At 40.6% G+C, this 27,998-nt stretch overlaps 2 protein-coding genes across 5 annotated transcripts; one reads left to right on the forward strand and one right to left on the reverse strand.

Annotated features, from left to right (window-relative positions):
• The first annotated feature begins 87 nt into the window (after positions 1 to 87).
• LOC116606594 (nuclear transcription factor Y subunit gamma-like) lies at positions 88 to 27,996 on the forward strand. Of its 3 annotated transcripts, none has more exons than XM_048726316.1 (11): positions 88 to 288; positions 4,403 to 4,480; positions 4,827 to 4,898; positions 6,195 to 6,209; positions 6,470 to 6,568; positions 6,690 to 6,785; positions 24,875 to 25,102; positions 25,563 to 25,631; positions 26,058 to 26,246; positions 26,858 to 27,054; positions 27,745 to 27,996. In XM_048726316.1, exons 1-10 carry the CDS (start codon positions 262 to 264, stop codon positions 27,044 to 27,046), a joined length of 1,062 nt encoding a protein of 353 aa, XP_048582273.1. In that variant the 5' UTR covers positions 88 to 261; the 3' UTR covers positions 27,047 to 27,054; positions 27,745 to 27,996. The 3 variants fall into 3 exon arrangements, with proteins under 3 accessions (XP_048582273.1, XP_048582271.1, XP_048582272.1); XM_048726314.1 differs by lacking the exons at positions 24,875 to 25,102; positions 25,563 to 25,631; positions 26,058 to 26,246; positions 26,858 to 27,054; positions 27,745 to 27,996 and adding exons at positions 7,557 to 7,784; positions 8,237 to 8,305; positions 8,758 to 8,946; positions 9,565 to 9,761; positions 10,107 to 11,229 and having other exon boundaries at positions 95 to 288; XM_048726315.1 differs by lacking the exons at positions 24,875 to 25,102; positions 25,563 to 25,631; positions 26,058 to 26,246; positions 26,858 to 27,054; positions 27,745 to 27,996 and adding exons at positions 7,557 to 7,784; positions 8,237 to 8,305; positions 8,758 to 8,946; positions 9,565 to 9,761; positions 10,112 to 11,229 and having other exon boundaries at positions 95 to 288.
• On the reverse strand, positions 11,334 to 20,153 carry LOC5500340 (polyunsaturated fatty acid 5-lipoxygenase). 2 transcript variants are annotated; one of them, XM_048726312.1, is made up of 11 exons: positions 19,994 to 20,153; positions 19,688 to 19,756; positions 17,492 to 17,843; positions 17,015 to 17,153; positions 16,651 to 16,763; positions 16,129 to 16,363; positions 13,885 to 14,246; positions 13,415 to 13,521; positions 12,586 to 12,670; positions 12,278 to 12,496; positions 11,334 to 12,058 (listed from the first exon to the last, which is right to left on the reverse strand). In XM_048726312.1, exons 2-11 carry the CDS (start codon positions 19,753 to 19,755, stop codon positions 11,825 to 11,827), a joined length of 1,914 nt encoding a protein of 637 aa, XP_048582269.1. In that variant the 5' UTR covers position 19,756; positions 19,994 to 20,153; the 3' UTR covers positions 11,334 to 11,824. The 2 variants fall into 2 exon arrangements, with proteins under 2 accessions (XP_048582269.1, XP_048582270.1); XM_048726313.1 differs by having other exon boundaries at positions 19,688 to 19,788; positions 19,994 to 20,151.
• Positions 27,997 to 27,998: the final 2 nt, after the last annotated feature.

Here is a 27,998-nt window from a genome sequence, read left to right on the forward strand (position 1 = left end):
CGTGCAAGAGTCTATCCCCACCCTCCCCCCGCTGTGGTTTTGAGGTGGTGGACTGAATCTTACCTCCCATGATGCACCACCACCACAAGTAACTTGCGCGTGCCTGGGCCCGACTCAAAAGAACGCCATCTTTGATTTCCTTTCTTTCACGATTGTAAACAAATTGAGAAAGAACGCGATCATTGCTCCTCAAGGGATCATCATTGTTCCTTCTACACTCACCAACAAGACACTAGAATAAAACCTTGAGCTTCTTCACAAATGATGGGAGATGTTTATGCTCAGTCGGTAAGTACAAATCGTCAAAAAAAATCGTCCCTAACCGCTTGCACGAAACTGTCAAATTTGATCTTTAGCGCAACGAGTTGTGGTTTATTTTTGTACGCTGTTATTGGAGTTCATAGTGAGTGGGTATTTGGCTGGTTACTTGCGTGACAGTTCAGCTGTTTTCTGAGTGGCCATTCTTTACCACGCTTCGGCGTTTCGGTTATTACTCTTTATGAATCAAGCTGTGCCCAAAACAAGAGAGAGTCCCCGTTTTTTTTTACGATGGACCTGATTCGATTCTAGAATTTAACAACATTGTTTAGCCAGATAACGAATACATGGCTGCGATTTTCCTCTGAGTCTGATAAAATAACGGTTTGTTCTAGAGATCGTAACAGATTCTGGATGCATGTTTGCGCTTCTTATGCTTTTTTTTCTACGAAAATTGAATGAACTTATGAGTAGCGAAATATGCACTAAACCCAGGCACACCTGCTGTGTTTGACGTCTATCAGCTGGATTCATCACACGAAATCCAATCCTCCATGTCCAATATTCACTAAGGGAGGTCTTCCCCACCTTAACACTTCAGGACATGTACCCTTGAACTTGGCTGAATATCACTATTCACAACTAGAATAATGTGGGAGTCATCCCCGGAAAGTGTAAATCTTCTCTAGGATAAATAATTTTGGGTTTGTTTTCAATGGTGCATTGTGTACAAGTGTTGATGGTGTTTTGAGAACTAGCTGTAAATAGAAAAAAAAAAACAATGTTCGGCAGGTGTCCCGAAGTGACAGAATCCCAGCAACAAATCTCACCGGAGTAGAAAAACTGGAAGCCAACTTAATGAATAGGATTCTTGATTCTTCCTTGTTAGTCAGAGAATCTCATTCATACAGTCTGTTGGTATTTCATATTCTAGCGTACCTTGAAAAAAATGCTTCTCTAGGGGGTTTCAGCGTTAAAATAGTTTGAATTTTTAATGTTGTTAGGGTGTTTGGTACTTTGGCTGTTTACGTTCTTCAACCTTGTAATTGTTTGATTATTTGTTCTCAGATTTTGTGACTGCCTAAATAAGTTTTCCTACATCTGTCCATCAAGCTATCTAGGGCACCAAGCTATACTTGTTGGTTAGCTGTGCTGTATAACTGTTCATAAACTGCAGTGCTTTTACAATTATTGTCAACTCAGCACTGTTTCTTACTCAGCAGTATGTCTTAGCTTGAGTGGTCAAACCATTAATCAACTAAACAACTTGGACCTGTTTTTGCCCATCATTAACTACATAGCTAGTAACCACAGCAATCCTAAATTTCTTTCCTAAAATAGAATAATTACTTTCATCCAATCTACTCTTTAACAACATGTCTGCTAATTTTGGGTATTAAGTCTGAGGGTTTTTTTTATTCTCAAATAAAGGTTAGACAATCAAAGTTAAAACTGCTGTATTTGATGTTCGGATATATCACTAGTGCCTTATCACTGCATCAGTTCAATGCTACCATATCTAATCTACTTAGAAACCAAGCATGCTTATAAAGTAACCACAAGAAGGAACGACTGAATTATTTGCTCCCATTTTGGCATAGACATTGAACTTATATAATTTCCCTGTATACCCTCACAATCTACTTCAGGAGGTCCTGTGAATTATTGACAAGAAACTGGAGAATTAGATAAAACCCAGGGGGTCAAGAGATGTTTTAGTATTTCTCAACCTTAGCACACAATAACCATGTTGTGATGCTGTCCTTGTGTGCAGGAGTATTTATAGTTGTATAGAAACAAAGGACCGGGTCTGTGTGTCATGAGTTTTCCACCATATTTTAAGGGTAATATGGATTATCCACATGCTAGAATGCAGGGAAAAACTCCAAGAATGCAACCCCAGGTAAAATCTTGCAGACAAAGGCATAACAAGGCTTGTCTATCTGCCTCCTTTCTACTTTACCTATAATATTTGTCATCTTAATACATAGCCTTTTTGTCAGATAGAATGGAATTTTCTATATTTTGGAATGAAACTCCAAGATATCTTTCATATTCTGTTTGGGTGGGAAAAAAAACTTGTTCATAGTTACAACTAGTAACACAGTGAAATTAAATCAATTATTTTTACACTGTATCATTTTATTAGGAATATTTAAGTGAGGCCTTTTTCTACCAAGCTTTATTTGCTTTTTTGTCCTGTGTTTTTAGTGCGATTGACAATATGCCTTTAGATAGTGCAGTTAATTTCAAGATCTGGTTGAATGTATTTTGTATAGTTAGCATATTGGCTGCCTTTGTATTATTTTTGACATACATCAGAACCCTAAATGTCTACTTTTCTCAGGCAACCCATTATTTTTTTGTATACTTTGACAGACAAGAGAATTGAGTGATAAATCTGGGTAAATATTGTGCCACAGTTATATGTCGAAGCATTGTTCTTATAATAAAATGTTTGGTCTTTTCTCACTCTGTTGTGGTTATATGTTATCAACCTAGGTTTCCTGCCTTAGTGATAATGGTAGAAAACAAATAGAGAAATGAAGTATATTCGAGCTTAAAAATTTTTCCTTTATTGAAATAATTTTGGATTCTGTGTTATAATGGTTCTTGTGTGACATCCTTTTGTTCCTATCTGAATAGGGACATTACACCTGGTAGTATGAGTATGATGTCACATATATTTTTTTTTGCATTAAATGTTTATTAGCAACTTAGTGTCATGACTCAGTGATGCCTCGTATTGTGTCTCCAGTGTTACCAGAAGGATGTAATGCTCTAAATATCTTAAATATAATGCTATGATGCTGTCAACTTGATTTTATGACATCAGTTCATGACAGCAGTTTCCCAAAATCTTATCTGAAATATATATATAGATAGATACCTTTGTCTTTTCATCAGATTTTGACAGCTAAACAAAGGGTATGCTACAAATATATATATAGCCGTTTCCCGAAATGTTGTCCTATCCGAGAAATATATATATAAATATACCTTTTGTCTTTCAATCAAACTTTTTGACAGGTGGAGGCGCTCAGCCATGGAGCGAGTAATCGGTTAGGAGACGGTACTCGGTTTGCAGAATACAACATTTTCGGTCCATGTCCTCATCGTATGTATTTTTTCTTTCAATTGTTTTTTCTTTCAATTGACAAATAATATATGTGAGTTTAAGGTTGAGAGAGTTTAGTTTAGGGTTCCAAAATATGTTAAGAGTTTTTTTCTCACGCGATTCAAAAGCGAAATCGCGCGCTTTTATAAAACTAAGTATTATCATCAGAGTTTGAATGTTGACTTCAATTCCTGCCTTAAAAAAACTCCTATTCCGAGCTTGTTTTTTGTTTCCATGTTTTAACAGCATAGTTTAAATAAATTTGATCGAATTTTATCCCCTAAAAATAAAGTAACGATCCATGTTATTCTAATATCATATTCATTATTTGGACGCAAATGTGCTCACAATGCGGGATGTGTTTCGTAAAGAATGATGACCATCAGTTGAGGTTCTTATTGTTTACAGAAATCTATTTACCAATCGGGAATTCAGATAATAGCTAAGTTAGCTATTAATGAAATTGAGGGCAAAAAAGTCTGTAGTGGTATTGTTTTCAAATTTGATTTCAACTCTGATTATAATACTTAGTTTATAAGAGCTGTGATTCTGTTTTTGAATCGCGCGAAAAATTATTTACATATTTTGGAACCCTAAACTAAACTCCTCAACCTTAAACTCACATTATATCCTTTATCAATTGAAAGAAAAAATACATATGATGAGGAAATGGACCTAAAATGTTGTATTCTGCAAACCGAGTACCGTCTCCTACCTGAGTCTGTCAGATAGGACAACATTTCAGAAAACCGGTGCATTTTGTATATATATTAAGTGGAACAAGCCTGCTCATTTTGGCTGGCATTGTCCCCTTCTCCCCCCTGAAATTTAAGAACAACTCTACGGAGGTAGATTCTACAAATTTACCTCTTGTCATAAATCTAAATCCTGGATCCATCCCTTGACAAAATTGCTCAGGATTTTGCTTGTAAGGGCTGCTTGTGATATATTTAACCATGCCAAATCCTTAGGTTATTTTTTCATTCCATTTTAAATATGAAAAAAAAATGTTTTTTTTTTCTACAGCCCAGTAACTCTGAGGCAGCTCAGCTTCTGGCAACTTTTTGGCCTCGGCAGATGCAAGACATTAGGAACATGTCAACGGTAAAATTTTAGTCACGCCCAAACGTGTACCTATTACTTGAGACAGCAAATTGATAATAGGGTGATGTAGTGATTTGAGAAATTCCAGTGACCACCTGCTCTTGTGATATAGTACACTCTTTCCAAATCCAAGATTCAAATGACTTGAAAATACACTCAATTCAAAAGGCTAGTTGAATTTATTTTGAGTTTATTGTCGTTCAGCGACAGCAACAACAACAACAACAATTCTTTATTATTACTCCTATGAAAATAGGATAACATCACATTTAATAATTACAAAATATAATGTAATGCATTATTAAAACTCATTTATTTTAATAACCCCTGACATTTTAATCCTCAGAATGATTTTAAGATTCAAGAGCTGCCTCTAGCCAGGATAAAAAAGATTATGAAACAAGATGAAGAAGTCAAGGCAAGTAATATGTTGAGATATTTTATTGATACTCCATCACAGTTTCTTCTACTGTTTGCACTTCGATTGATTGGCTTGTTAGGCCCTGACATAGGCATTTGTGGGTCATGGCATTACTTCAAAATACCTTGTACCACGGGAATTAGGATACTTTGTCAGCGATTTCTTAATAAAATAACCAATCATGCATTTCCAATTCGCTGAATATCGTATTCAGTGAATAAAATATCTCTAACCTTTGTGCGAAATGTCTCCTGCCTCCCGATTCAGCGAAATCCTTTTTCGTTATATTTCTATTTCTCTTGTCTAAAAACCCACGCGATCGTTGTTTTCAACTCTCGAAACATTTGAACAGTACTGAGTAACCATAGCCTCTTGAGTGTTCGTGACTAGCCCGAATGCTCTCCGAACCTAACTTCGTATTGAGGTTCTATATAAAATAGGAAGAAAGTGAAACAACGCTCGATCCTATTGTTCGAAAACCTGCCTAGTTACGGCCAATGTTTTGATGTTGGTATGAGACACGATTGATGAGTGACAGCTCACTTTCTCTTTGAACTTATCACGCCGCCGACACATGCCCGGGCATGCGACAAGTGCAGGCATCGGGGTTTATTTTAAAAATGTTTCTACTGACCGTTGCATTTCTTCATCCAAAAAGTTAAATGGCATCCGATGACCAGAAAATAATTTGATTTGGTCTATCCCCCATTGCTTTTTCCCGCCTAGACAAAATTAGCCCCGTTCCCTGCACTTGTCGCATGCCCGGGCATGTGTCGGCGGCGCGATAAGTTCAAAGAGAGGGTGAGCTGTCACTCATCAATCATGTCTCATACCAACATCACAACATTGGCCGTAACTAGGCAGGTTTTGAACAATGGAATTGAGCGTTGTTTCACTCCCTTCTTATTTTATATAGAACCTAAATACGAAGTTAGGTTCGGAGAGCATTCCGGCTAGTCACGAACACTCAAGGGGCTATGGTTACTCAGTACTGTTCAAATGTTTCGAGGGTTGAAAACAACGATCGCATGGGTTTTTAGACAAGAGAAATAGAAATATAACGAGAAAGGATTTCGCTGAATCGAGAGGCAGGAGACATTTTGCAAAAAGGTTAGAGATATTTTATTCTCTGAATACAATATTCGATACAAATCGGGAATGCATTTTTTATTATATTAAGAAATCGCTGACAAAGTATCCTAATTCCTGTGCTTGTACTGTTCCCTTGAAAATCTTGGAATTCAATTTTATAGTAGTGGGCTAATGTTAGTTTTTTTTTCTTGTTTTCAACAGATGATAAGTGCTGAGGTAAGTCTTCAAGAGGAATTATTTAGTAGTAACACAAAGTCTTTCAGTAAAGTGTACATAAGTATTCAGCCCTCTCATTAAGGTCTGGCTAAAGTAAGGAGACATGTACATAGCAAGCAGTGTGTTCCCTAAATATTTTATAGCCACTGTCAAATGCATAGCACAAGAAAAAAATATTTATTAGCACTAAAATCTCAGATAAACAGCTATGTTTATGATGTCAAAGATATATGTGCTAAGCAAGAGTGTTCTAATTCCAGGCACCTGTCCTGTTTGCGAAAGCTGCTCAAATATTTATTAATGAGTTGTCGTTAAGAGCCTGGATACACACAGAAGACAACAAGCGACGGACACTTCAGGTAGGATTTACCTCCTGACTGTACAGTAGCTCAAACATACAAATTTAAGCCCTGTGAAAAACTACTACACAGTCTATTTAATCTGTAAGGCTACTCTCTTATGAGTTTCAATTTTTTTCAGCGCAATGACATCGCCATGGCAATTACCAAGTTTGATCAGTTTGATTTTCTAATTGATATTGTCCCACGAGATGAGCTGAAACCTCCCAAAAGACAGGTGTGTGCAGTTCTAGTACATGTGGAGCTGCAATTTTTTTTTACACATTTTCACCTTGGTTTTACAGAACCTACAAAATGTACAGACTGCTTCATTTGTCTTCTTTAGGCATCTTTTCAGAAATTGAAGTTCCCTCAGGAATTGCATAATGTTTGTTTTACAAGATTGCATGACTATTTATCCTCCATGTCAAGTTACACTTTCTATTTATCTGTATTGGGGAGAAGAACCCATGGGGGTCAGCGGAATACTTACTGATTGTTCACTCATGAAAGTAAATTTAAAGAACTTCTCTCAGCTGTGATTTTTGTTATCTAAGCAAGTAAACTGTGAAGAAAGATTTAAAGGAAGCTGTTGCTAATGAAGTAAATTTTGGCCTTAGATGGTAGCAAGCCTCATTGTCACTAGTTTACTTCTAGTCGATTACCTAACAATATCCAATGATTTTTAACTGAAAACGCGAAAAATATTTCAACATTGTCAAAGCAGTGTGTCTATTGGAAGTTTCTTTGAGGATTAGATTGAGAATTTAAAGTTGGCTTGTCAAATAGCACAGATTCTAATAGATTCTAATAGATTCTATTGTCTTTGAACAAGTGAGGTTTCCGTGGGACCTCTGGAAGTAAACTGGTGACAATGTGGCTTTAAGACTTTTAGATGCTAAAATATTTCTTCTATTAATAGATTTTCTTAAAATATAAGTTGAGAACATTAACAAATAGGTATTCCAGATTTAGTGTATAATTATGTTATTCTTTCTAATTTTTAAAGGATGCCATTCGGCAAACAGTCGTGGCCCCTGAGCAGGTCCAGTACTACTTCCAGCTGGCCCAACACCATGCAGTCTCCATGCAACAACAACAGGGACAACAACAGATCCCAGGCCAGGTCCCGCAACAGCAACAGGTGGCTGCTGCGGCAGCTGCGGCAGCCACAACGACATCTCAGCCACAAGCGATCATCACAAGCATGCCACAGCAAGTGGTCAGCATGGCTACGGTGAGTGAGAACACTGGTACGGAACACTAGAGAAGAGTTACTGATAGAACGCTGAAGAAGCTGTAGTTACTGATGAAACACTAGATAGCAACAGATTACTTGGGGCAGAGAACAGCGAATCAAGAGCTTTCCGTTGTTTTTATTATTATGCAAATTTTTCGCATTTCAGTTAAGAAGTTTTATGTATAAAACGCACCCTGATTCTGGAGGTCATTTTGGCGAAAAAGAGTAAATATGGTATATAAAATTAAATTAAGTTACTGGATACACAATTGTCACAATAGATTTAGTGGTGTATCAATTGGCTGTCTGACTCCCACTTTCTTTAATAAAATATGAACCACTTAGGACAGCTTCCTTGATTGCATCCCCAGAAAGATTTTTTCCTCCACACCCTTTATTATCTAGACACATTGTCAAATGACATGACTGAATGTTGTTCTCTTTGGTAGACTCAAGCCCAGATGATTCAACAGCCACAAGCGCAGGAGCAGGGTGGGACGGATCCACAGTATGCCACGGTAAGCCTGTCATGCGACATATAACTGCCCTAGTGGCCGTTTTAGACCTATATGGGATGCAGTATAACCAGGAAGAAACACAACTGATGTAAGGAATTTGTCAAATATTGTTCCCAAGAAGCATTACAGGAACACATCGCAATATATAGTTTATATTCAAGCATTATTGTACATGTACTTTAGATAAATCCCAACAGAAAAAAAATCCATCAGTGTGTGTAAAAAAATCTTGTACCAGATAACTTCAAAATCTGCAGCCAGTAGTTTTGGCATTTTTAGAACTGTAAACATGTCAGTACATGGTTTCTCCATTGAAATACATTCATTGGAAGTTTTCAAAATTGATTTTGAATTCCCCAAAAGACACTGTTATTGTTTAATATGTTCCAGATCTATTTAAACTCTTTAGACACAATTTTTATCTATAGATAATAAACAATTTCTGTTCGCAGCAAATCCAATTCAACTCCGCTCAAATGCAGTACTTGAGATTACAACAATTGCAATTACAACAACAGCAGCAGCAACAGCAATCCACACAAGTAACCACGCAACAGGGTGACCAGACTCAACAACAGCCAGCACAACAGACACAAGCGGCACAGCAACCCACAGAGTTCACATTTACCTCTGGCGGCCAGGTAACATAACCTAACAGTGGAAAAGGGGAAGGGAGCCATAAAGTACTTACTGCACAACCTCAGAACTTTGACCAATCAAATTCCACTTAAGAAGTCCAATCCCAAATTTGTATCAGCTGATTTTCAAGTACTAGTATAGTATCAGGGTCACTCAAATGTTGGAATGCCAATCTAAGATACAGTTGCATTTGAAAAGTGATTATTTCGGAAGTCTGGAAGAATTAAGGTTTTTTCATAACCCAAATATGGCCAAAAAAGAACCCAGCCCCCTTCTCCAGATCAATCCTGTAATCAGAACAAATGACTTAACTACAAGGCTGTTCCTAGTACTTATTCCCACCACACATTTTGAAGTTATGTTTTTTTATTATAATTTAATAACCCTGAATAGGACACCTACTGAAATAAGGAAATTTCCATGTTTTGGGCACAAAGATTTAACCCCCTTGTAACTTTCTAAAAAAATACCAGAAATAAAAACCAAAGTAGCTCTGGTAGAATCTCACGAAGTGCAACTTCTGAGCCAAATGTGAAGGGAATTAGCTGACGACTATTTTGGTCACCTGGAATGCTTTCTCAGTCAATGACTGTTAATCCATGTGTGGTGTATATTCTCAGATATATCAAATACAGCAACACCCACACTCTGGTGTGACCACAGCAGTCGCCATAGCAACCGCACCCCAACAGCAGCAGCAACAACAACCGCAACAACAGCAATTTATACAGCAACAACAACAGCAGAATCAAGATCAAACAACACTAGCGACAACCGAGCAACAAGCTCAACAACAACAGCCTCAGTGAGGATACAGGTAATTATTGAAGACACACTGGAATGAAGAGCCTGTAGAACTTGTAGAGCCTTGGAGAAGGTGCCTTCTCCTCCCATCTCCTCTTATCCCCTCCCACAGTGAGGAAGTTGAGCAGGTAATTATTGAAGACACACAGGCAGGTAGCTAGGGTTGAGGTGCCTTCTCCTCCCATCTCCTCCCCTCCCCTCCCACAGTGAGGAAGATCAGCAGGTAATTATTGAAGACACAAAAGCAGGTAGTTAGCCTTCTCTAACCTCCCCTTCCCTCCCACAATGAGTAGGGCTGGAAAGCCTTGTTGAATCCCTTTCTTACATTAAGTACTAACCTCTTGTTTTTCTTGCTCAGATCAGGTTATCTGGTTGCACCAACACATGCGCTCTGCACCTACTCGCTTACAGGCAACCTGGGCATGACTAAAGAACGCTAACATGATATCGCAGATTGCATTCACACAGAAAAACCTTGCGCTTACACGGGAGGGATTATGGTCCCGAATGTAGCCTTCTTTTGCTCCGCCACGGGAAACAACGCCTATGGACCTTGTCAAAACTGACAAGCCTGGTCACAACCGGCAAGTAATAAACGCTAACACTTGGCTTTTTGGTCAAAGCCCTGGATGCGATCTCGTTGGGTGCTTAGCCCTGGGCAAACGAGTATGGACACTTTGCTAACAGAGCAGGTGAACTACGACACAAAGGGAATGATGGCAAAGCATGTTGCAGAATACTCCACAATCCGCAAGCAGCAAAGCATTGTTAGCTTGGTGGTGGTAAAGGCAAAAATATACGTTTACTTAAGCACAGATTAGGTTTGACTGTCGAATTCGTTGTATCGCGATTTGTTTATGTCTTTTCTGTTCCGCCAGTCAAATTATTCTAAGCCAATCAGATTCTTGCCATCTCTCGCCTAGTACAGTTGCCTGGCTTTCTGTCGCGACACTGGTTTTCGTCCAGAGTATAGCCAGGGAAGTGCACAAAGCGAGTCTCTGAATGGTTTTACTGACGGAACAGACAACCAAAACAAATCGTGTTTTGAAAACGCGGGTCGCGATACCACGGATTTGACAGTAAGACCCTATAATGATACTAATCCCTTGATTTTAGACGCTTGGAACAAGACTAGTATCCTCATGCCCTCCTCCCACCACCAAGTTCTTATAGGCCAATGACTGCCCCTAAAAGTTACGAGTACGTCACTAGGGGCCTGTTCATAGAAAGCAGGTTAGCGCTAACCCAGGGATCTCGAAATTCGATTGGATAAAAAGGGCATTCAACCCTGGGTTAGCGTTAACTTGCCTTCTAGGAGGCCAGCCCTTTTGAAGTACAGACCTCAGTTTTACAGTATCACCTTAACAGCGTCTTTGTTATCACAGATTCATGTATTGCATTCTCGCTACACGCTCACTATATTCTCAGCACTAAATGTCGCGTCGCATTATTTTATAGCTAATAAATTACTATTCTATGCAGTGTCTGTTTTTTTTCAGAAGTACTCCCTTCCTCCATAGACCTATCGGACGCTTAGTCCCAAGCGGTTACTTCCTCTCGCTTACGGGTGAAAAAAACGCCACCATTCGGGGTTTTGATTTTACATTTATTTTATATTTCACGCAGATCAACTCGGGTGCCAAAGGCTCCAGCCCACGCTAACTTTGAGCCGAAGAGTAGCGACCTTCAATGGCGAAGCAACGAGTTAAGCCAAGAAAGCATAAGATATGCGTTCTTGGTTAAGCCTAGAGCTTCTGATTTCCATTACAAACAAACTCACTTAAAGCCGCATTGTCACTAGTTTACTTCCGGAGGTCCGACGGAAACCTCAACCGTTAAAAGACAAAATCTATTACAATCCGAGATATATAACAGGCTATCCGTTCTAAATTATCAATCATAACCTCAAAGAAACTTCCCATAGACACACTGCTTTCAATATTTTGAAATATTTTTCGCGTTTTCCGTTAAAAATGATCGGAGATTGTTACGTAATCGACCGGAAGTAAACTGGTGACGATGCGGCTTTAAACCGTTGCATGTAAGTTTACTTTGTTAAATGCAAATTTACGCTGTTCATGTCTGAATGCCATTTGGGAGCCATCGCGGAATAAAGTAGGGGTAGGCCAGGTGACCATCTTTGAGCCTGCGGTTATTAATTCTGATGAGCAGCGGTTCCACCAGCTCGTTGAGCCTGCAGAAATTGCGGTATACAACGCGACGGGCTGCGCGGTCTTCTAGAAATGATGCGTAGTCAAGAAGTCTATCGTAACGAAAAGTGCCTAGGCTAGATGTGAAGGCACACTGGGTCTGTAGAATTAACAACAGGATGATATCATTGTCACAGACGTGAAGCATCTACTGACCTGAAGCCCCCGGCGTCACAATAACATACCAATGGCGTCAAATTGTCCAACGATAATTCACTAAGTAAAAACCGTAAATAAGTTCTAGCTTCCTAGCTATTCAGAAGTTTTGGGCATAGAGTACTTTTCAATATATAAAGAAGCATGGTCTATACTTTATTACCTCAGAAACAGTCCGAAGCGGTAGGTTGAGCAGGCTGAAGCGGTCAGCGGGTGCTCGGCTGTCGTTGTACAACTTTGTCGGGGCGTTCGGCACGTACGAAACATAATCAGTCAGTGGATAATTCACTGCCGTATGGCGACCGATAACTATCCACAGAAACCGAGAGATTATCGATCGTAATTGCATCACGGACCTGACGGAGGTAGGGAAACGACGGATCTACATTACGAAAAACAGGATATATCTTAAATCTGAGTTTTCACGTATCCCTTCATATCATCAGATACTCCCTAATGCTGCATTCTCACCTTTCCGTTCCCATCAACAGATATTTCCTTGGCAAATGCTTGTAGCTCTTTATCCTCGAGGACGTCTTCCTTCTTTTTGTAGTATCTGAAGTTGTGAAAATGTTGTGTGCTATCAGAGACTATCAGGAATCAAAGTACACAAAGGTGGTTCAGATATTTGTTATATCGTATATGGCCAAAGCCCCCTGGGGGGGGGGTATTTTTTAGGGGATTTTCTCTTAAAAATGGTTTTTTTAAGCCTCCTGAGGTATTGTTTAGGTTAGCAATTTTTGGTCGTGCAGGTACTTTTTAGGGGTATTTTTCGAATTTTCCGACGAGCATCCCTATCACTTTTACCTTGAAGAACTTTTCGGCGAGCCTATCACGCTCTAAGTCAGCATGAAGCGTCCGCCATATTGAAAAGTGTGAGTCTGCTCGCAAAGCATCATGGAGCTAACAGAAAGGGAGTAGCCTGGGGGCGAGGCTAACGTGGCCATATCTAAAGCGTATAAGCTAGTGGAGGGGGCCATCCCTTGTATTGCCATCTACCTCCATATGTCCTTATGAAAAATGCCCTGCATAACCTGCTACACACCCATCCCTTGTGGTTGAGGGTTAACTTTCCCTGAACCGCCTGGCTACGGCCTTGTATCAGCTTTTATACCATCCTTTATTACTTATGTGCGGTATTTGAAGAAAGGGAGGAGCTTGCCCTGACAAAAATAAATTTACGTGCAAATCCCATGAATAGTAGTTTTCTTACGGTAAAAGGGGCTCTCCCTTACATTGTTACCTTTGTTGTTGGCGCATTTTCGTTTGGTGTATATCTCCATTAAAAGGTCGTACTTACATTTGCACATACTCCTTAGTAAAGCGCTCGAGAGCCCTGTTGAGAATCTTGCCATCGTCTCTGTATGGGTAGTACGGTAAAGTACCACGATCATCCACGCCTCGGTTCTATGAAAATAATCCATATGATATCATGTGGATATGAAAAGCAATCATTATGGACCCATGCTAGATAAAATGTATATGAATAAGAACAGGTTTGCAGAGATTTTGCGAAACGTCCCAAAACGACAACTTTAACCTAATTTTAAGATTTTTCCACTTGGAAATAAATACGTTCCAAATCACCCTGTAAAATTGCATGTTGCGAGAAGTACTTTTGATAGCTCAATCAGGATGGAACATAAGTTTAGTAAGAGGCTCGCTTCTTCCTTTTTCATCAAGAGAACGTTTTGTTTGTTGTACAGGGAATAATGTTACCATTTATCTCTTTGCCCCTCCCCAACCTGTCCTGGTCGGGCTTATGCTTACTATGAGATCCTCGGTAAAGCCCTGAGCTATCCAATCCTCGCTCTTTGCCGCGCCGGAGACAAGCTTACTTGCGCCTTTCCATCCGTAAGCGTATAAAGTGTGCATGAATTGTCCGGGTGCCAAAAGAGCGGGCGCACCCAAAACATTGGCGGTGAGGACCCCCCGGCAGTGAAACTTTAGCATCTGGTACAGAGGGTGCTTGTGGGACAGGTGTCTCTCCATGCTCACGCAGACAGCCTCGGCAACTAAGTGGGCGTGGCTAAGATGGTCCACCATTTGGCTGTACCCGCCATCGGTCACTTGCACGTTCAGTTTAGCCAGGGTCCATTTTCCTCCGTCTTTGGGTGTGAAAACGGCAGAATCTGAACAGTCGTTGAAAAATGAGAATTTTGTTCAGGTTATTAAGGACTTATATATTATTTAGGGTTAATGGCGCGTTATTGAGAGCCACAGAATTATGCATTAATCCTAATGCCAACTCTAGCTTACCCTAGAGTAGTCAAGGCTTCGTCCGTAATGGGACCAAGGACCCAATCCCTGGATCCAATGTGCCTTCCTACCTAGTCCAGTCATTGGTTCGCCCCTGATAAGGGACCACATAGCGTGGACAAAGATTCACCCTTGATGTTAACAAAAGAACTATTTTCTTATTAGAAGAATGACACATCCCTCGTGTGACCAAGAACCCCATCCCTCGTGTGACCAAGAATCCCATCCATCGTGTGACCAAGAACCCCATCCCTCGTGTGACCAAGAATCCCATCCATCGTGTGACCAAGAACCCCATTCCTCGTGTGACCAAGAACCCCATCCCTCATGTGACCATGAACCCCATCCCTCATATGACCATGAACCCCATCCCTCGTGTGACCAAGAACCCCATTCCTCGTGTTACAAAGAACCCCATCCCTCGTGTGACCAAGAATCCCATTCCTCGTGTGATCAAGAATTCCATCCTTCGTGTGACAAAGAATCCCACCCCTCGTGTGACCAACAATCCCTTCCCTCGTGTGACCAACAATCCCATCCCTCGTGTGACCAACAATCCCATCCCTCGTGTGACCAAGGATCCCATCCCTCGTGTGACCAAGGATCCCATCCCTCGTGTGACCAAGGATCCCATCCCTCGTGTGATCAAGGATCCCATCCCTCGTGTGACCAAGGATCCCATCCCTCGTGTGACCAAGGATCCCATCCCTCGTGTGACCAAGGATCCCATCCCTCGTGTGACCAAGAATCCCATCCCTCGTGTGACCAAGAATCCCATCCTTCGTGTGACCAAGAATCCCATCCCTCGTGTGACCAAGAATCCCTTCCCTCGTGTGACCAACAATCCCATCCCTTGTGACCAAGAACCCCATTCCTCATGTGATCAAGAATCTCATCCCTCGTGTGACCAAAACTCCCATCCCATCCCTAGTGTGGCCAAGAACCCCATCCCTAGTGTGGCCAAGAACCCCATCCCTCGTGTGACCAAGAACCCCATCCCTCGTGTGACCAAGAATCCCATTCCTCGTGTGACCAAGAACCCCATCTCTCGTGTGGCCAAGAACCCCATCTCTCGTGTGGCCAAGACCCCCATCTCTCGTGCGACCAAGAATCCCATCCCATCCCTCGTTTGACCAAAAACACCATCCCTTATGTGACGAATAACCGAATCCCTCGTGCGACTAAGAATCCCATCCCATCCCTCCTGTGGCCAAGAACCCCATCCCCCGTGTGACCAAGAACCCCATCCCATCCCCCGTGTGACCAAGAACCCCATTCCATCCCTCGTGTGACCAGGAACCCCATCCCAACCCTCCTCCTTTGTCCCTAGCCTGAACAAAGGTTCACCCTTGATGTTAACAAAAGAACTATTTTCTTATAAGAAGAATGACACATCCCTCGTGTGACCAAGAACCCCATCCCTCGTGTGACCAAGAATCCCATCCATCGTGTGACCAAGAACCCCATTCCTCGTGTGACCAAGAACCCCATCCCTCGTGTGACCAAGAATCCCATTCCTCGTGTGACCAAGAACCCCATTCCTCGTGTTACAAAGAATCCCATCACTCGTGTGACCAAGAATCCCATCCCTCGTGTTACCAAGAACCCCATCCCTCGTGTGACCAAGAACCCCATCCCTCGTGTTACCAAAAACCCCATCCCTCGTGCGACCAATAACCCCATCCCTCGTGTGACCAAGAACCCTATTCCTCATGTGGCCAAAAACTCCTCTGGATTAACCAAGGATCCTCCTACCTGGTTTGTAGTCCATCTGTATGGCCACGGGCTTAAGGGTGTGGCTCCCTTTCCATCCCCACCTTTTCCAGTACCAATTTTTCGGCGGTTTCTCTTCCACTGATGCAAAGAGGGCGATAGGAGAATAGAAAGGCCAAAGGGTGCGATTAGCATGGTCATCTACGATGTCCTTCATGAATACCATGTCATCGGCAAGTGGGTAACGAAGAGCAAACAACAGGCCTTTTTCGATAACCTTAAGAGACAATGACCATATCTATAAAATCTACACCTTCGCAGTTATAATTAGATGCAAATACGAAAAGGAAAACAAAAGACTGATCATTAATTATTAACAATTGACAAAATACAGTGGTATCTCCATTAAGCAGCAAACCTCGGGAATTAGATTGGTGGCCGCTCAATAGAGGCTGGGAGCGTGATAGATATACCACTGTAAGGGTAAGGCATGATAGATACAATATGATAGATAGGTGAAATTATTATTAGGAAGAGAAATGATCAGGCATTTGATAAACCAACCTCTTTCAGTTTTTCGTTGTTGTTTATCCTTCTTCCAAGAGCTTCTCCCACGGCCTTCTTCCAGTTGAAATTTGGGTTGAGGTTTTTTTTAAGATTGCTGAATGAAAGTCCCACTATCAAATAAAACCTTGAATATTAATCTTGTATGAGAAACTATGATCTCGCGGAATGGAGGGAAAGGGGAGCTTCTAAGGGTGATCTGTTGATATCGCCTTTATCAGACAAGGTGACCTGTTGGTCTTACCTTTATAAGACCAGAAGAACTTTTGCGTTACCTTTATCAGAGAAGGTGGACTGTTGGTCACCGAACAAGGTGATTTGTTTGGTTTTAACTTTATCACACAAGGTGACCTTCTGATTGTACCTTCATCCGAGAGAGTGACCTGTTGCAGACCAAGTGGGTTTGCTCCAGCAAGTCGCTGCTCTGTAAAATACTTGTCCGAAAGGTATTTGGTGACGTCCATCTGGAATGGTTCGTACTCAGATGGGAGGCGCATCTTGTGCTATGGTTACACCAGAAATGAACTTTTATACATAAATGAGATAGCAACATATCAACACTTCCACCATCATCACTAGAAGCATCGCCATCAACAGCACAGCCGTCCAGGCGCATGCTCAAGGGGGTGCGTCCACCTCTCATGGACCGCCAAAAGTATGTCATTTCTTATTGAAGGACCGCCAAAAATAATTCTATTTTCCATATGAAACCTGGCTTTGCACCTCTCCCCCCCCCCCTCCCACCACAAGAATGCCTGGATACACGCCTGGAAGCAACATCAATAGCATGATGATCATCATTATATGCATTGTTTTTAACTATCTAGTAGTAACTCCTTACCCCAAACGCTTTCTCCAAGGCAGTGCGCATATATTTGTTCAATTCCAAGAAATCTCTGTAAGTCATCTCCTCTGGTCTGCCTTTAGTCATGTCTTTGTAGAGCTCTTGAAACTTGCGCCCTGCTGCCACCATAGCAGCGTACTCTGTTAGATGGCTACTAAGCATCGGCTTGTCCTTCACGAACTTTGGATATTCCCTCGTGGACACTGCAAGGCGAGCATAAGGCATAGCAGCCGAAGGGGCGTTCAATTTAAACTCTTTCTGCTGCTTGTGGAGGCCCGCCTTTCTCTTTATGGAACATGCCGGGGTGACATACTGAGGAAGGGACACTTTGCAGTAACCTTTCTCAAACCTGAAATATGAGGAGAAAAGAAATACTGGTCATTTGGCATTGATGACAGAGATCATGGAGTCGCCTCTATTTTGTGTTTTGAGGGGTTGGAGGGTATGCTATGAAATGCAAGGCTGACAAAAGTATTTGATCATCATTTTGGTCTTACATGTTTCTTTCTATGCTGAACAACTTTGACCAATCAGATTCGGCTTGAACACTGTAAACATTTTGACCATTTTTGAAAAAAAACCCAGCCAATCAGGTTAGGGTGTTCCCACGCTCAATCGACAGACAAAAATGAAACATTCTTTAGAGGAATACTTTCGATATACACGCTGTACTATGAATTATCTAGAAGAACTCAGGTATATTTCTGTGTAATGTCAGCTTAGATTTTAATAAATTATATTCAGTTAAACTCAGCGCGGAGCTCCATAGTTATAGAAATTGGTCATAAACTAGGCGACTCAAAAATTGTGGCCAATGTCACACGCTGTCAGCTATCTGTACCACTCACGTGACCATGCGACCAGGCCAGCAAAGTGATTGATCGCTCTAAACCAATGAGAGAGTTCTAGTTCCAGCAAGAACCGGGGGGAATTGAAAAAGACGGGGGATTAAGCCTATTCTGACTTTCGACGTAAAACGAATGTCGGAATGCATGATTGCAGAAACGAATTAACAAGAAAAAGTGAGAAAATGCAACTGATTAGCCAGTAAAATGGCCGTATGAAAATGAGAATTTAAAGGATATGTCTGTCTAAGGAACTGCTTTGTACTTTTACATGCTTGAAATATTATCAGCACGACTTCTTTACCTCTCGAGGTGGCTGACGCAACATAAAATCGTGCAAAGGGTATTCGTGCATCATCAGTCAACCTTTTAACTGCAATAGGAATGCCTTGGGAGCGCCAATGTGTAATTAAGTAATTTAGTGAACATAGATGGGATAAAAACATGTCCCAAGTAAATAGGAAATCGCAGATTCAGATGTCCAAATAGATAAACAACCGAACGATTAAGTAAATATTGCTTGGAATTTGAAACCAGCTTTTCAAATTGTTTTTTTGCGCGCGCGCTGACGTGCACTGGAATGATGCCATGAGCGCGCGCTGTTTGAAGTTTTTTTTTTATCGTCTTTGGCGTTTGCGTAGGATTAGAAATAATTTTATAAAAGAAATATAACATTCTTTTTGTGGCTTTGTTGAGTTTTGAAAACCCCGGTGTTTGTAAGTGGTTTATTCGATCAGACGTTGTTATTATGGATCTCTATTTATCCTCAAAAGAAATTCTAGTCTAGAAACTCTATTATGGTCATAACCCTAAACTGCCCAAAGATTCTTCATATAAAAATATGGTAATAAAGCTGGCTCCGCTTTTAGGCAGGGCCTAAATCTATTTAATATAAAATAAAAAAGTGGAGTTGGTGGTGGTGGTAAGGGGTCACGATTTTTGGGCTTCGATTTGAAGGGGTGCAAAAAATTTTGAGCCCAGGAATTGCAAAAATACCGACCCGACCCCCCCGACCCCCCCCCCCCCCCCCTCCCAACACACACACACACACACAAGTAATTAATGACCGCTCCCTTGATGCGTTAGTTAGAATGAAGGAAGCAAGAACGCGTTAACCAGAATATTAAAAATTACAGCAATAAAAGTTTTACTTTTTATGATTTACTGTATATGAGAAGAGACACTGAAAAGGATCAAAAGTAAGGATTTAAACAAGAACATAGCGGTTAGTAGAACTAAGGGTGCTCGTAGGCGATATTAAGTGGGAAGAGCAATAGATCTACATCCTGGTAAATCTAGAAATCTTTTCAAGCAATCCTTTTTAAGAATATAATTTTTTTAGACTCACCCATTGATTTGAACCGTTTGCAGAGCGACAAAGAAGAAGAGAAAGCCAACGAGGCCATAAGTCCACATCCTGTGAATGTGTCATAAATGTGAACGCTGTGACTAAGAGAAAACGTATTTTATGCATATGACCAATTCTTACATAGAACATAATGCTGAGCACTCTAGAGTGCTTGTTTGTATTTATTATGTGCAGAAGTGAGGTAATCTTTTCAGATACTCTCAAGGCAAATGCCAAAGCCAAGAACAGAAGAGTGTTTTAGGCAAAAAGGAAATATAGATAGGCTAATAGGTTAAAGCTAATTACCTTATGGTTTTCCGTAGAAGATGAGCCAAAGCGTTTCCCTCAAATAGTTCGATATCTGTGAAATGGCAGAGTTATATGTGGACAAGCACTCACACACCCACATATGATGACGGACCACAGAATATTAGCGTCTTTTAACCCTTTCAAGTAGCGTCGAAATTTACACAACATTGCACAACTTGTTCTGGTTTATTGCCTATTCCCTTAAGAACTCTTTTGTTTTCTGATTGGTGTCTTTTCCTTGGCACGCAAACAAGTAATTTACACAATTTCAACATATGCTTTCAGGCATATGCTTTCAGGTATTTTACGGAACATCTTGCAAGTACTTTGATTAGGAAAAGAAAACAACTGGGCATGGATAGTCCGGACGATCTAACGTTTTTTTTTTATAACAACATCTGATATTCAGTTGAGGCTGGGTAGTTTTTATTTTTGGAGCATTTTAAGGCTGAAAACGTTCCTAACGATATTCTTAAATTCTATTGAATAAATACAAAAAGCCCAAATTGTCGTGAACCAGAAGAATAAATACAATACACCAAAAACTTGTATTCGACTCTGCTCTGCTCTGTCGAATACTAGCTTTTGGTGTATTATTCTTAAATTCTATGGTATATAGAAATATAATACCCAATTAATTACACTTTTTGCTGTTCATTAACGGGAAAGGGACATTCATTTGTGCCAAAAGTTACATCGATAGCGGTATTGTACGTATCAACATCGCACAAAACATCATTTAGCGTGACTCGACATTCAATAACTATAATTGAATATTCATGAACATTTATTAGCATCAACGGAGAAACAATAACGCACTTGTACAAAAATCGTAATTTCTAACGTTTTAGCAGTAAGTAACGCGGAATCCCTCAACTGCTAAAAACGTTAAAAATTACGATATTATAGTGTACACAGGCAACGGAAAACATTCAATACCGACAAGTACAATTCAGATTCGGTTGCCCTTTCTCACTTTGAATCCACTAGGAAGAGGTAGTGTATTAGCACACTTTACTTAAGTATCATATAACAGAGATGACGTTATTGATAATAATTATTTGTAATACCATATAAGGTCATGGTGTATGCCATAAGTTGTAAATACTGTGATTAAAGATCAGTCTATATTCGCAAACCAAAGCGTGCGGTTGTGTTAACTGACTCGAATGAATATATAGCGAAAGACACTAAAGAAGACAATTAGAAATACCGCATATTCTGAATTTCTAACGTTTTAGCAGTAAACGCAGAATCCCTCAATTGCTAAAACGTTAGAAATAACCGCTTATTCTGAATAAATACACATCACAAAGCAATGAGAGTTTATTGTGACCTTTATTCTATAGGATATAAGACAGGACAATTACAGGAGGTGATCAATAGTGAAAATATTCGAGCTAGTTACTGGGATTGACTTGAGACTGACTGAGTGGTTGCTTAAGCCTGTGATGGTGCTATATTAGAATGGCCGAGGAGCAGGGCAGAAAAATGATATACAATACTTTGAACTCACTAGGTCAACAATTTACTGTGATATTTTCGTAAATTGAGAGACATTTCAGACACAAAATTGTTTTTCTTTATATTTTGAGTCTATTTTTCCACAGCAATTTCCAGTCTAGAACTACTATGACTGCAAATTATCGCCCAACAAATAGAACAAAATTGATTGCTATATTATTTTAAACCAAGGCAAACATGGCTACAGAGGAGACACATATATTCTTTAGAAACCAGTGGGCTCCAGTGAATACTGCAGTGTACTTACATGCAGAAACTATTGTTAGGGAGAAGCAGGAGATCATACATTCTGTATAGTTCACTATATGTTAATACATGAGCAGTAATCTTTTCAGTAGCTATTATCTAGGACACCACTTAGACCCAAATAGCTTACTGGGTATGTACCGGCATGCAGCTCGTGGTGGGCACATGGGTTGTGCCCCTCCCACTCATCCACCAAAAAGCAGTCATTTTTTAAATATACTTACTTTCCATAATATCTATGACTGCATATCCCCTCCACAGCTAATCAGATTGTTTGTTATGGTTACCAGACTTCACCTTTTCTAGACATACAGTGACTTCAATTAAATAATTTCTTTTGTTTAATAAAATAAGACTACAAGCATAGACTACAATTTGTTTTGTTCTATTCCTCTCATAAAACAAACAGAGAAACCATGAAAGGGTTAGTGATCAGCCAAGACAGTGGCTGCAAAGAAAATGGGGTCTTGCATAAACCTGGCTTATGGAAAATGTGCGAACTGCCCCACACAAATCTAAAAGAATATTGATTTAACCCTTGCAATTGAATGACTAACCAATCTATGAGCTCGAGCACTTCACTTCTCCACGAGAACTTCTAGTTTAAAAATGTGTCATGTCCACCATCTTTGTTTTTGAAATTTCAGATCTCAGATCCATGTTATTTGTGCAGTTGAAGGCCAGATTCGCGATTTCATTAGTACATATATTACCATAATCTCAATCTCTTCCAAGTAATTATGCAAAATCATCGCAAGTTGGATTGATTTCGCTTTATTTACTCGTATTTCCATTTGCGACCCGGTCAAGACCCGACAGACACGTGGCGAGGCTCGAGATTAGAATTATCTATTGCCTGCTTTAGACAAATACAGTTTACTTTAAGACGTATTTGAATGTTCTCTCGACACTCATAAATGGACTCGAGGTAACTTAACTTTAACTTTATTACTTTATCTATTTTGAAGTGGAAGTATTTTGAAGCTTATTGATGAAAAATCAACTGGTTAAATTGTAAGAGCGTTATTGCTAAAATTCCCACGGTCACGTGATCAATGACGTCACAAGTGATGGTAGTTTTCGACAATGTTTGTCTTGATAGCTTTGACACGTAATCCAATTTTGTTGTCGTTTGGTTAAATTGTAAGGGGGTTATTGATAAAAATCCCACGGTCACGTGACCTTTGTTCATTTTGTCATTTAACTTAATCTGTATTTTGTTTGCCATTAGGCACTATTTAAAAATTTGGTAACGATTGAATGAATTTTGGCCGATTTATTCGTATTGATGTTTTAGGTAAATGTAAATTCAGGTAACTGAGGTGTTCAAGTTTTAGGTAACTGTGAATTCTTCTACGTCACCACATTGAGGGACCAAGTGAGATAGCAACGATGCGCATGCGCAACTTCAGTGCACGTTTGCCTTCGGTGCAACGACAGTCAAACGTTTGTCAGGGGCGTGTCCTTGATCATATTTGCACTTGGTAGAAGTGAAAAATAGTTTAGAAACTTCGCAGAAGTGTACATAGTGATAAACAGTCACGCATCAACCGCCAAAAAACTTTGGGAAAGAACTACGGCCTTTTTCTTCCCGCACAAACTTTGGCGAGCGGTGACTGAACTTCACGGCGTGGCCGTGGAGAAATCTCGCGGAAAGACATGTCTGCGAATGGAGACAAAAAACAAGGGAAAGAAAGGAGATTTATTCCCAGTGACATGAGCGAGGCAAGTACTCCTTTGGAGAAAGAGAGTGGAGCCAAAACAGGCACACAAAGCGCCACAAAAGAGACGCACCGGCCATGAATGGGAAAACGGCCGAAACCACGCCACCAGCCTCGACAAATGAGCAGAGCGAACTCATGAAATTTGACAGTCCATTATTAATCTCCAAGAAACTATGCAAGATAGTTCTTCAAAGCTCCAGACCACAATAGAGGAGACCTGGTTCGAAGACGGCTCGGGTCAACAAGAGGTTTTGCGTTCTCAAATAAGTGAGAGCGGCGAGCGGAGATGAAAGTGCTGATGAAAATCAGCCCAAAACCTCCAAGAGACCTCGCATTGGTGCCTCACCAGTGGGCCAGGATTGCCAGGAAACTGCTGCCAGGGTATCGGACCAACCCACAGATAAATCTGCAGCAAGCCCTAGCGGGGGAAAACGTCCTCAGACAACGTGCTAAGCACTATTGCTGGGAGACTGAACATGAAGGAAAAGACGGAAAAGTCAGTAAATGCACAACACGCAGGAGTGGTAAACAACCTTATATTTTAGGCTGAAAAACCTGACGAGGCGGAGATGAAGGAAAGCATGGAAAAATCATCCGCCCAGAGAATTGCAGCTCGCTAGTGGCGACTAAAGTAGACGAATTAATCTGGAATCGTCTACGCCCACAAACACGCTCCTTTGATTCACGCGCACAAACTGCAAACCGTAGTGGCCCCTGAGCAGGTCCAGTGCTACTTCCAGCTAGCCCAACACCATGCAGTCTCTGTTTGTTTTACAAGATTGCATGGCTATTTATCCTCCATGTCAAGTTACACTTTCTATTTATCTGTATTGGGGAGAAGAACCCATGGGGGTCAGCGGAATACTTACTTATTGTTCACTCATGAAAGTAAATTTAAAGAACTTTCCTCAGCTGTGATTTTTGTTATCTAAGCAAGTAAACTGTGAAGAAAGTTTTAAAGGAAGCTGTTGCTAATGAAGTAAATTTTGGCCTTAGATGGTAGCAAGCCTCATTGTCACCAGTTTACTTCTAGTCGATTACCTAACAATATCCAATGATTTTTAACTGAAAACGCGAAAAATATTTCAACATTGTCAAAGCAGTGTGTCTATTGGAAGTTTCTTTGAGGATTAGATTGAGAATTTAAAGTTGGCTTGTCAAATAGCACAGATTCTAATAGATTCAAATAGATTCTATTGTCTTTGAACAAGTGAGGTTTCCGTGGGACCTCTGGAAGTAAACTGGTGACAATGTGGCTTTAAGACTTTTAGATGCTAAAATATTTCTTCTATTAATAGATTTTCTTAAATATAAGTTGAGAACATTAACAAATAGGTATTCCAGATTTAGTGTATAATTATGTTATTCTTTCTAATTTTTAAAGGATGCCATTCGGCAAACAGTAGTGGCCCCTGAGCAGGTCCAGTACTACTTCCAGCTAGCCCAACACCATGCAGTCTCCATGCAACAACAACAGGGACAACAACAGATCCCAGGTCAGGTCCCGCAACAGCAACAGGTGGCTGCTGCGGCAGCAGCGGCAGCCACAACGACATCTCAGCCACAAGCGATCATCACAAGCATGCCACAGCAAGTGGTCAGCATGGCTACGGTGAGTGAGAACACTGGTACGGAACACTAGAGAAGAGTTACTGATAGAACGCTGAAGAAGCTGTAGTTACTGATGAAACACTAGATAGCAACAGATTACTTGGGGCAGAGAACAGCGAATCAAGAGCTTTCTGTTGTTTTTATTATTATGCAAATTTTTCACATATCAGTTAAGAAGTTTTATGTATAAAACGCACCCTGATTCTGGAGGTCATTTTGGCGAAAAAAAGTGTGTATTATGCATGAGTAAATATGGTATATAAAATTAAATTAAGTTACTGGTTACACAGTTGTCACAATAGATTTAGTGGTGTATCAATTGGCTGTCTGACTCCCACTTTCTTTAATAAAATATGAACCACTTAGGACAGCTTCCTTGATTGCATCCCCAGAAAGATTTTTTCCTTTATTATCTAGACACATTGTCAAATGACATGACCGAATGTTGTTCTCTTTGGTAGACTCAAGCCCAGATGATTCAACAGCCACAAGCGCAGGAGCAGGGTGGGACGGATCCACAGTATGCCACGGTAAGCCTGTCATGCGACATATAACTGCCCTAGTGGCTGTTTTAGACCTATATGGGATGCAGTATAACCAGGAAGAAACACAACTGATGTAAGGAATTTGTCAAATATTGTTCCCAAGAAGCATTACAGGAACACACCGCAATATATAGTTTATATTCAAGCATTATTGTACATGTACTTTAGATAAATCCCAACAGAATATAAAAAAAATCCATCAGTGTGTGTAAAAAAATCTTGTACAAGATAACTTCAGAACTGTAAACATGTCAGCACATGGTTTCTCCATTGAAATACATTCATTGGAAGTTTTCAAAATTGATTTTGAATTCCCCAAAAGACACTGTTATTGATTAATATGTTCCAGATCTATTTAAACTCTTTAGACACAATTTTTATCTATAGTTAATAAACAATTTCTGTTCGCAGCAAATCCAATTCAACTCCGCTCAAATGCAGTACTTGAGATTACAACAATTGCAATTACAACAACAACAGCAGCAACAGCAATCCACACAAGTAACCACGCAACAGGGTGACCAAACTCAACAACAGCCAGCACAACAGACACAAGCGGCACAGCAACCCACAGAGTTCACATTTACCTCTGGCGGCCAGGTAACATAACCTAACAGTGGAAAAGGGGAAGGGAGCCATAAAGTACTTACTGCACAACCTAAGAACTTTGACCAATCAAATTCCACTTAAGAAGTCCAATCCCAAATTTGTATCAGCTGATTTTCAAGTACTAGTACAGTATCAAGGTCACTCAAATGTTGGAATGCCAATCTAAGATACAGTTGCATTTGAAAAGTGATTATTTCGGAAGTCTGGAAGAATTAAGGTTTTTTTCATAACCCAAATATGGCCAAAAAAGAACCCAGCCCCCTTCTCCAGAGCAATCCTGTAATCAGAACAAATGACTTAACTACAAGGCTGTTCCTAGTACTTATTTCCACCACACATTTTGAAGTTATGTTTTTTTTATTATAGTTTAATAACCCTGAATAGGACACCTACTGAAATAAGGAAATTTCCATGTTTTGGGCACAAAGATTTAACCCCCTTGTAACTTTCTAACAAAATACCAGAAATAAAAACCAAAGTAGCAATCTCAAAAAGTGCAACTTCTGAGCCAAATGTGAAGGGAATTAGCTGACGACTATTTTGGTCACCTGGAACGCTTCTCAGTCAATGACTGTTAATCCATGTGTGGTGTATATTCTCAGATATATCAAATACAGCAACACCCACACTCTGGTGTGACCACGGCAGTCGCCATAGCAACCGCACCCCAACAGCAGCAGCAACAACAACCGCAACAACAGCAATTTATACAGCAACAACAACAGCAGAATCAAGATCAAACAACACTAGCGACAACCGAGCAACAAGCTCAACAACAACAGCCTCAGTGAGGATACAGGTAATTATTAAAGACACACTGGAATGAAGAGCCTGTAGAACTTGTAGAGCCTTGGAGAAGGTGCCTTCTCCTCCCATCTCCTCTTATGCCCTCCCACAGTGAGGAAGTTCAGCAGGTAATTATTGAAGACACACTGGAATGAAGAGCCTGTAGAACTTGTAGAGCCTTGGAGAAGATGCCTTCTCCTCCCATCTCCTCTTATGCCCTCCCACAGTGAGGAAGTTGAGCAGGTAATTATTGAAGACACACTGGAATGAAGAGCCTGTAGAACTTGTAGAGCCTTGGAGAAGATGCCTTCTCCTCCCATCTCCTCTTATCCCCTCCCACAGTGAGGAAGTTGAGCAGGTAATTATTGAAGACACACTGGAATGAAGAGCCTGTAGACCTTGTAGAGCCTTGGAGAAGATGCCTTCTCCTCCCATCTCCTCTTATCCCCTCTCACAGTGAGGAAGTTCAGCAGGTAATTATTGAAGACACACAGGCAGGTAGCTAGGGTTGAGGTGCCTTCTCCTCCCATCTCCTCCCCTCCCCTCCCACAGTGAGAAAGATCAGCAGGTAATTATTGAAGACACAAAAGCAGGTAGTTAGCCTTCTCTAACCTCCCCTTCCCTCCCACAATGAGTAGGGCTGGAGTGCCTTGTTCAATCCCTTTCTTACATTAAGTACTAACCTCTTGTTTTTCTTGCTCAGATCAGGTTATCTGGTTACACCAACACATGCGCTCTGCACCTACTCGCTTACAGGCAACCTGCGCATGACTAAAGAACGCTAACATGATATCGAAGATTGCATTCACACAGAAAAACCTTGCGCTTACACGGGAGGGATTATGGTCCCGAATGTAGCCTTCTTTTGCTCCGCCACGGGAAACAACGCCTATGGACCTTGTCAAAACTGACAAGCCTGGTCACAACCGACAAGTAATAAACGCTAACACTTGGCTT

Source organism: Nematostella vectensis, chromosome 4 (assembly GCF_932526225.1).
Source record: "Nematostella vectensis chromosome 4, jaNemVect1.1, whole genome shotgun sequence".
Classification (NCBI taxonomy): Eukaryota; Metazoa; Cnidaria; class Anthozoa; order Actiniaria; family Edwardsiidae; genus Nematostella; species Nematostella vectensis.

Excerpts from the sequence above, each read along its gene's own strand:
- LOC116606594 (XM_048726316.1), top strand. The coding sequence starts at position 262 with ATGATGGGAGATGTTTATGCTCAGTCG. Across the intron at positions 289-4,402 it reads GAGATGTTTATGCTCAGTCG|CCCAGTAACTCTGAGGCAGC; the intron begins GTAAGTACAAAT and ends TTTTTTCTACAG. Across the intron at positions 26,247-26,857 it reads CATTTACCTCTGGCGGCCAG|ATATATCAAATACAGCAACA; the intron begins GTAACATAACCT and ends GTATATTCTCAG.
- LOC5500340 (XM_048726312.1), bottom strand. The coding sequence starts at position 19,755 with ATGTGGACTTATGGCCTCGTTGGCTTTCTCTTCTTCTTTGTCGCTCTG. Across the intron at positions 13,522-13,884 it reads GCTTTACCGAGGATCTCATA|AACCGAGGCGTGGATGATCG; the intron begins GTAAGCATAAGC and ends TTATTTTCATAG. Across the intron at positions 12,671-13,414 it reads ACTAAGGAGTATGTGCAAAT|ATACTACAAAAAGAAGGAAG; the intron begins GTAAGTACGACC and ends TCACAACTTCAG.